General features: G+C 40.1%; 1 protein-coding gene across 2 annotated transcripts in view; it reads right to left on the bottom strand.

The window, feature by feature from the left end:
* Positions 1 to 2,454: 2,454 nt before the first annotated feature.
* The window catches only part of esamb (endothelial cell adhesion molecule b), a 60,581-nt gene continuing 53,039 nt past the window's right edge, over positions 2,455 to 9,996 (bottom strand). For both annotated transcript variants that reach the window (XM_050068988.1, XM_050068997.1), the window contains exons 5-7: positions 5,804 to 5,926; positions 5,588 to 5,717; positions 2,455 to 3,205 (exon numbers count right to left, since the gene is read on the bottom strand). In XM_050068988.1, the coding sequence (XP_049924945.1) occupies positions 2,734 to 3,205; positions 5,588 to 5,717; positions 5,804 to 5,926 (725 nt within the window). In that variant the 3' untranslated portion in view covers positions 2,455 to 2,733. The remainder of the gene's footprint in view (positions 3,206 to 5,587; positions 5,718 to 5,803; positions 5,927 to 9,996) is intronic.

Raw genomic sequence — 9,996 nt, 5'->3', positions numbered from 1 at the left:
ACAAACAGGCTGGTGGGCAAATGTAAATTTTTCTACGTAAATACAGTTTATCTTTATGGATTAAATTGATGCCAGATTGACAAAAATTATGTCAACATATGACGCCTTTAATATTGTGTTTCTAGTGTTATGTGTTTTTGCGGACATGCAAAGAATTATTAATTATTCCACCAGGAGTGTGATGGGAAATAATCTCAAAAGGAATCTGCTTGTAATCTTGCAAATAGTGACCCTGCAAGATCCCAGGTCTTTGTCTTTTAGTGTGTGACTAAAAACTTGCATTATCTTTGGATGTGAGAGGGGTTCAGACTTTAGTCTTTTAAAAGTATTAAAATCTAGCGCAGTGGATCCCAACTGTTCCAGCCACAGGGTCCAGGTTGCTTCCAGATTTGTTAGTTATTAGTTAAAGTCCACACAGTTAAATATATTCAGCATCATTCTTGAGTTTGGCCATGTTATTGAGCTAGTTCGCTGTGTCAGTCAAGTGGCTGTCTGTTAGTCACTCACTCTACGGCAGGAAACTGCATTTAAAATGAAACCTCTGTGGTGCAAATTCCCTGTACTTCAAAATAAACTGTGTTTTTTACAAACTTGACATACTTGTAAGTCACTTGCGGTCCATCCAAAATGGACCTGCGACCCACTTTTGGACCACGACCCACCAGTTGGGAACCACAGTTCTAGTATATGGTAAGCATATGAATTGTTTGTAAAAGCAATAATGCGTTCAGTGGTGAAGTGATTATAAGACGGCTGTGCTAAACTCTCAAACACTCCAGAACACTTTATTGAAAAAATGATCAACAATCAAAACTGCATTAAAAGTGCTACACACAAACAGACACACACGCACACACACACACACACGCACACACACACACACACACACACACACACACACACACACACACACACACAGCAGCAGCACCACCACCTGCTGTTTCTGTAGACTTCAGTCTTGGAGCTGTCATGATAAAGACTTGGCTCCTCTGTAGACTAAGCTGTGTATGTGTCTGTGTTATAGTTTTCTCTCCTGAGAGATTCTCTGGCTCCACAGGAGTCCTGCCACCATCTGACAGCCCAGAGGAGAGCTGTGTGTATGTGTGTTTGTGTGTATAGCTGATACTCCATTTCACACTACGCTCTGCTGTGATGTGTTGCTAGCAAAAAAGTGGAATATGGTCCATATTATATTGCAAAATTTAAAGGTCCAGTGTGTAGGATTTAAGGGAACATGGCAGAAATGGAAATTAGTATGTTTTCTTTAGTGTATAATCGCCTGAAAATAAGAACTGTTGTGTTTCGTTACCTTAGAATGAGCCGTTTATATCTACATTGGGAGCAGGTCCTATCTACAGAGATCACCATCTTTCATTGCCATGTTTCTACTGTAGCTTAGAAGGGACAAACCAAACACTGGCTCTAGATAGGGCTATTTGTATTATAATGTTGGCCACCATACTTAGCTGCCCCTCTGCGATGAGAGTGGTGGGAAAACAGATTTTTTTTTAAGTGACACTGCTTCATTCAGTGTTTTTACCGATTTAAATCAACTGATCTGTTTTAGAGAGGAAGAGAACTCCATGGTTAATTCAGCTCCTGGTAATTACCTCATGACCATCCGGATGTTAAATTACCAGAGAAAAAATGTGAGCACACATTAGCAGGTGGTAGGCTACTGCCCCCTCTGTGACAAACCAAACAGCATTGGAAAAACACTGATTTATAATGTGAAATTGCTTTAGTCAATGTTTTTTCCGGATTTATTCAGCTGGTCTGTTTCTTTTGGAGAGAAAGAAACCTCTGCAGATAATTTGGCTCCTGGTAAAAACCTCCCGAAAAATGAACACTGATGGAATTCCAGCCATTACAAGTTGCAATCTACAATCTCACCACTAGATGCCACTGAATCGCCTTAAAGCTTACACACTGTTCCTTTAAATGATGTTGAATCTTGCCCATAAAGTGTAGCCTTCCACTGTCACATAACTTCCAGAGTTAAGTATACTTACAACAAACAAGACCATCAGCAGGAAGTTTGATCAAATATCATCTCATCGACTAATTATATCAAATTATACAGAGCACCTTTGAAGAAAATAGCAAGAAACCCTCAACTTCAACATGTTTTACTCACTATTTTGGTTACATTCCAACTACCAGAACAGGCAACATACTCATAAATGTTCTCTCAGCAGACATCAGTGCCATGGAACCGTACTGACGTTGTTACAGCAGGGTGAATAAAACAACCCTCACATGAACACAAGAAAATGTGGGTCAAAAAAGCGACAAAAGATGAAGTTGAAGTACCTGAATTGTGATTTTAAACTAGTGCAGTTAGCCTGAGAGAAGTCACTGAAAAGTCACTGAAAAATGAAATCATAAAAATTTGTATATATTTAGTTATTATACAAATGTAGCCAAAACATTATACTTTGCAAAACTCTAAGCTGTGCATTATGGTTTACAGTATCCAGACACAGAAGGTAACTCATCTCTCTTGGAATCATTATGCCCATTGGATATCATTTTGAAGATCTCTTTATAAGAGTGTAAATAAAAATATGTTTCTTACAAAAAGAAACTGAAATGAAAAAAAAACAAAAAAACCGAAGGGACATGCGAGACGTTTTCTCTCTCACAACCAATCAGGTCTTCATGGAGAAAGTGCTTTCCATTTCAAGGCATACTTTCTCTCCATCTGTAACCTCTGTCCTCCCGCTGGCTGGCCTACACCAGCGAGCCTGCTTGGCTCTGAGCAGGCACCATGACGGCTACAGCTCCCATGCGTGTCAGAGTGGAGGAGCTGATCTGTGGGGAAACAGCAAGTGGAGGTGGCACCTGAGGCTGAGCCCCCTCAGTCCTATTGGGTATGGCGATCGCGGGGCTTCTGAGAAGCTGCGGAGGGCCCCCGTTTGTACTTGGAGGTCGCTTGTGTTTGCGTGACGGCGTGCCTCCGATGTTGTAACCGGGCAGTCCCTGTAGCGTGTTAGCTTCTCCAGGTCGCAGCTGGTAGGCGTTGATCACCGAGCCAGCGTCTGACACAGATGTGGGGGAGTATGGGTAGTGGAAGTTGGGCTGGTGGGGGTCTCGGGGTCGAGGACTGGTCGCTATGGAGGACAGCGTGCCGTTCTTGGACACAATGTCTGAGCCGGTGTTACTCTTTGCCCATGACACTCGCTTTGGTGCCTGAGCATCCTCCCTGTGTGTGGGAGAGGAAAGAGATTGAGAGGGAAGCAGAGAAAGCAAAAACTCATCATTAATGAAAATGATTAAAATTAAAAATGACAAAAAGAAAATGGGGCAGCACACATTCAACTGCAGTGTTCTGCACTCATACTGAGCTCTGACAAAAAAGCACTTGTACATGCAGATTTTTAAATGACCCCAGTTTTATACAGTGTTTATTACAAATGCACAACGGTGAGCAAAATATTACTAATATTACTTTAAACAAGTAAAAATAGTGATAGCACAAATCCAAATAAAAGTCTTGTATGTATATGAATTGTTATGCAATGGACCTTTTTTGTGTCCTTAGTAAAGTCCTTATATATCGTATTATATTGTCAGTACAATTAACTGACAGAAGTAAAAGTATTCATTAGGAGGCTTTCAGAGTGTAATATCATACACCTATATTGTTGAAATATTATCACCATGTGGAGATACTTTTACAGGCTTTTAATCTACAACAATACATTATATTTTATTAGATAATCTATAACTATAGCTGTCAGATATGTATAATTACATAAAAGGTATTTCCATCTGAAATGTATTGGAGTGTAGAGCAGAAATATAACAATAAGTATTATATTGCATTTTTCTTATCAACTCAATATCATGACTATTAAATGCAGAGGTTGCTTTGGATTTAATGAAGGTAAAAATGCAAGAAGAAAATGTGCGAGTGCTCGCCCTACTTATTTGTGAATTTAACGGGTCTAGGCTTCTGGAAGAAACGAGGAGCTTTAATATCATTGTAATGAGCAAAGCCACAAGTATAATAACACATAAAAATGCAATACTCACAAGAAGTACATGTACCTACAAACTTAACAGTACTTCTTAAAGTAACAATAACTAACTTCACTTTTAGAAATTACTCAGAGCCACCTGCTTCTGAAGAGCCCCTTTATGAAGAAAGGGTTCTTCAAAGGCTCTTTCTAAAGTCGTTCAGTCCATAGGGACTTGGGTTCGGAACCGAAGGGTCGCTAGTTCAAGTGCTCGTTTGGACCAAATATTGGGTCTGGACTGGTAGCTGGAGAGGTGCCAGTATGCCTCCTGAGCACTGCTGAGGTGCCCTTGAGCAAGGAACCGAATCCCTAACTGCTCAAGGCACCCTTCCATGGGCAGCCATTCTGACATCTCTCCATTTAACCCTGTGAAACCTGAGCAAATTGGCTTGATTTCTTTTTAAAAACATTGGGGAAAGGCAATGAGCACTGAAAGAAGAAATGACCCAAAAAATTAGCATAACATTAGTATTACAGAAAAGAAAAGAAAAGCAGAACAAAACAAGGAAATTAGTAGAAAACAAATGAAATGACCTGGAATGATTATTTAAAAATTATAATAATTCTGTAGCATAATTTTAAAATGTATTAATAATAATAATAGTAATTTTTAAAAAATAATTTTCTTTTTTTTCCATAAATTTATTACCAAGTTGCTCATTGCCTTTTTTCCCATGTGTCTGAAAGAAATCACACCAATTTGCTCAAAGGTTCAATATATGGGAAAGGTGTCTAACAGCACCACAAGAAAAGTGATGTTGCTCCAGGTTTCAAAGGGTTAATGCATGTATAGGTCCTGTTTGTGCATGTGCGTGTATTTTGGATCTGTGTGTATGACAACAGAGTGTAAATAAAGTCTATCTTCTTCTTTCTTCTTCTTCTTAGAAGGTGGAAAGGTTCAAAATAGGACCCCCAGAGAACCTTTCACAGATGATTGTAGGTATAACCCTTTATGTTTGGTTCCTGACAGAACCCTCTAAAAAGTGATCCAGGTGCAACATTTGTAAAAAAAAAAAAAAAAAAAAAGTTTGACTAGGAACCAAAAGTAGTTCTCCTATTAGGACAAGCCAAAGAACCGTATATGGTTCTAGTTAGTACCTTTATTTCTAAGAGTGTTGTAAAGCTGTACTTCAAAGCCTGCTATAGTCAGTTTTCACTTTATTAGGTCGACTGTGCAATCTAATGCAATCCAGTACAACTGTTATGCCTCAGAGCACTTTTATGATGCCTATAATGTTCAGTTTTGTTGACACTGCCATGGAGTGGTTCATTAAATTCTATGTTTTAGCACTCTGGTCGTAGTGAGTGACAGTGGTGTACTGCTATTTCTAATATCCTGCCCCCCTCATGTATGTAAATAGCAAGGACAAAACATTAGAAGTAGCTCTCAATATAATGTAGTCCAGTACAACAACACCTTCAACTATGACCTCAGCAACAATGTCACCAAAAACTGAACATAATAATCTTTGTAGAGGCAGAATGTATGACAGAGCTGTTGTACTGGATTGCATTCGATTGCATAGGTGAACCTAATAAATTGGCCACTGTAGTAAAACTCTCACTTGATCTCGTTGGCCATCTCCTCCTCAGTGTCCCTTCTCCGTTTCAGTATGAATATAAGGAAGAGCACCATGGCCACCAATCCCACCACGGACCCCAGTGTGGCTGCTGCAATCATGCCTGCGTTGGAAGCTGGGAAACAGATCACAGATCAGTACGAACACTTAAAGTAAGTCACAGTAGAGGAGTGTAGTGGAGTAAAAATATTGTGTACGTACAGGTGATAACCTCCAGGTTAATGGAGCAGCTGTCGGAGCCGGCAGTGTTGCTGGCTCGGCAGATGTACTTCCCTGACATGCTTTTAGTGAGGTTGCTCAGCCTGAGGGTGCCGTGTTTCTCGTCTGCGAAACAACCACACAGTTACACACACATCACAATCACATATTTATGTGAGCTGTGCCAATGGGCTCAGTAGAATTAGAGAACTATAAAGGTCAACATTACATTAATAGCACACACTAGGGAACTATATTACTAAAGTAACTAACACAACTTTAATGCAAGAATGAACTGAGGATCATGTCCTTGTTAAAATCTTTCACAGATCGTGTATATGAAGGAAACAACAGCACCATTAATCAATCATAAATGAATAAACTGACAGTGTAAGTTTCCTATTTCAGAGAATTTAGCTAGTTTTTGTCTGTTTTACACTTGGATTTAGAAGTTTAGAAGTTTTGTGTGTAAAGAGGTTTAAATGAAAAGAAGTTGAGTTATTTCTTCCTTCAGGGGAGTAGAATATTTGTTTCATGGGTTGAGCATGATGTTTTTTAGTCTTATTAACATCTTAGCTGTTTAAGAAAGGGAAAAAGACTATCAGATTGGTATCCCTATTGGCAGAGACTCAAGGTTGTGGTATCAATATTGGTATTGGACGTGTTAAAAGCCCCCTGCCTCACCCACCCAAGGTGCCATTATGGACTTTGTGCAATAATTGTTGTGTTTGGCTGTTTTTATTTTATCTTATTAATCTTTTTTCTTTTAATTACTCTTACTTACTACTTTTCATATATTTTAAAAATATAGATATGAATACGTGCATATGTGACTGTAAGAATGATGCGATGAGCGAGTGTGTAACATTTATATGCTGCTAAATGGATTGCTCCAACAAATCTATCTATCTATCTAGCTATAAGAGATAGCGGTGTGTTCAAGTGCAACTTTTTGGCTCCCACATGGAACGTGAGACAACAACAGTCGGCCTTTGTCACCACTACCTCTGTGATGTTTGTTTGATATGTTGTGTGTATCATATCATGGTGATGTTGAGTCATTATTTACTGATTCCAACCCATAATCCAGAATCTAATCCACTATTGGCTCTTATCCAGCACCTACAGTACCTATATAGTTTATCACTGGTGCAATCCTGCAGCAGTCAGAGCTGCAGAGGATTCTGCAGTCACTACATAATGATGTTTGTCAGCAATTTTTGTTTCAATATTTTCTCACACCAAGGTCATGACACAGCAAAGTTAGATGTGTGTGCATCTGCCACAGGGCTGTCACAACTTGGTATTTCCATTCAACACAATCTGTTCCTCTTGGCACATATGGCTTTAAAATGCTCTGTTGTTGCAAACATAGGCTGTAGAAAATAAACAAGCTCTATGAGGGACTTATCACAACAAATCCTCTGAAATCCAATCTTAGACGTCAGATCCCAGCATGTCTTCATCTGATGTGTTTTTGCTTTCGTGGGGAATGTAAGGAAATGAGAGTGGGTGTGTGTCTGTTTAGTGGGATCACCCTCCTGAAGGGTGTCCGGATGGGTGGGTGTCTTAAAAGTGTCCGTGCACGCCTGTCGCATTCTGCGCTGAGTCAATCCCCACAGAGGGAAGAGTAAAGCAATTCAGGGACTCGTCCAAATCATCCCAGATAAAAAGTCAAGGTTCACATTATGCCAGCAAGCAATATTTTAATGCAAGAGGCCAGAAAATCCTTAACAATCATTGTGTCCAAACAGCTGCCTTCCTCACAAAGTTTGGGTGTACTGTGGATTGAGCTTTGTGTCTGCACCATCTGCTACTGCACCACCAGGAGTGAGGTTAATGTAGGCAGGTGCACACAGACCACTGCCAAGAGTGGAAGTACAGTAAATCTGTCAATACCCTCAGATTTTAACTAAAACAAGTGTAACTCCATGTAAATTCAGAAATGATCTGCTATAATTTGCTGCTGATAAGAAACACACGTCCATGTTGTGCTGGTTAATGTGTCACACAATTAAGAACACCATACACTACAGTTATTAAATGTTAAAGTAAGAATACTGGTGTTCATTAACTGATCATAGCTTTATCATTAACCTTTCAACCAGAGTATTAAGATCATGCCACAGAAATCAAAACAAAACTTTGTGCCAAATCAAACAGTGGCAGATGAGTGTGATATACCCTTATCCCTCTCTGATTATTTAATCCCCCTGGCCTGAAAACCAGCTGTGAAGAACCATACCCAATTGTGACAGATAAGCAGAACATCAGCTGACTGGGAGCTTGGAGCGAGTTCAAGCCTGCACAGTGATCAGATCCCAGCGGCGGAGCTGACGTTACAGAAGGTGCTGCCTCGAATCAAGACTGGGGCATTACTCATATCACGCTGCCGTCACCGCAAGGTCACTGAGCGGCATTTGTCAAAGCCCCCGACACACTACACGTGATTAATGTAATTCAGTTTCTATAGGAAGCTCATGGTATAGTTTGCCTCCTCACATGACATTGACCAAGCTGCAGTGGATTAGTTTTCACAATTAACGTAAAAGACCACACACACAAACAGAAATGGTGTATCAATTATTACAATTAATAAACTGTTGCTAAGGATTAGGCATGCAACTTTAATGATCACACCAACAAAAAGGTCTCAAGACTACATGTTTCATCAGACAAATGGTCCAAAACTAAATGATAAACTAAATAATAAATGAAACTACAGCTAGCAGCCAGTTAGCTTAGCTTAACGAGTAGTGGCAGGGGGTGACCAAGCCCCCAGGAGCAGCGCCGGGATTGAAGCCAACCATGAATTTACAATTTGTGGGTCCGTCAAGTGATGCCATGGCGCCCTAAATAACTTCTCCCTATAGACTTACAATGTGAACAAGATGTCTCGAACTCAGAACATCAACTTCCCAGTACAAACACTTAGACTGCCCCTACTTACATCATGTCCTAAAAGTTGTAAAATGCACTCATAGCTGAAACCAGTTTCCTGCCCAAGATTGAGCGGTTGGGAGCATGGATGTATAAATGTATCAGGAATATGTGTCACAAGTCAAATGTACATTTGTAATATTAAGTATTATAATTACACAAAATTTGGTTCAGTTGTTGTTACCTGACACGCTTAGGCCTCCGTACTGAATATGTGGAACCTTTGATAACCAGTTTCTGTACCCTTACGTTCACCTTTGGGGGTACCCCACCGATAAAAGGGGTGTCTCCCTCCTTGCCTCTCCCCTTTTGCTGTTGTACTCCATGGGAGAAGTAAGCAACATTGCTCTTGTGGTCATGTTTGAACTATGTTTGTAAGTTCATTTTATTCTAACATAATCTTGTGGCACTTAATTTGTGTAGGGGCTGGAGTTTGTATGGTTGTGTATGATGGAGGATTTTTGCCATTTGTTGTCAGGAGAGGATTAAACGGAGATCGCCTCTGAAGATATCCACCGTCTGGGCCTCTTTATAGCTACACAACACAGACATCACTAGAGTCCACCTGTTACATTACCCAGATCCCCAGCATCTTTGGGCCAACATAGCAGGCACACCAATGACTTCCACTGGCAGAGTGGCTAACTACTGGTTCAGCCCTCTCCTAACTTTAATGTGGCGAAAATTATTTAATTGCACGTCTCTTCTAGTCTTTAGAGATGTTATCAAACTGACTGGATCAAATTCTGATAGTGAAAGGAGTCATTTCACAGGGCTGTGATGTTTAAAAATATTTATCCGCTTATTTACAGACATCTCTTTCACAATGTAAGTCTATGGGAAGAGGACTTTTGGGGCCAAATGGCATCACATGACAATCGATTGGTTGGGTGCCAGGTTAAAGGAAATGCTAGTGGGCTTGCTCTATGGGCCTATGGATGCAGAAGATCTGAGTTATTTAAGACCTGGAAGTTGAACTTTTTCAGCTTCTTGCACCACTGAGCAACTTCCATAGGAATCAGCAGTGCTTCGTGTCCAATTCTGTATCCAGTTCTCTTTATCCATCCATGGGGGTAACAGTTAGCACACTCGGATTTGTCTAACGATTAAAAAAATCTGCCTACCAACACCAAATATAGTGTAATACAGCACTGCAAATACAGCTAAACCTAACATGACACACATACTAAAAAGCTTTGAAGGACAACTTCAACCCTTCTCACAAAAATGATTCTGTATGTGATTTTTTAAATTCC

This window comes from Epinephelus moara, chromosome 2, assembly GCF_006386435.1.
Source record: "Epinephelus moara isolate mb chromosome 2, YSFRI_EMoa_1.0, whole genome shotgun sequence".
Lineage (NCBI taxonomy): Eukaryota > Metazoa > Chordata > Actinopteri > Perciformes > Serranidae > Epinephelus > Epinephelus moara.
The sequence above is the reverse complement of the archived record's forward strand: the minus strand, read 5'-3'. Positions and strand labels throughout refer to the sequence as shown.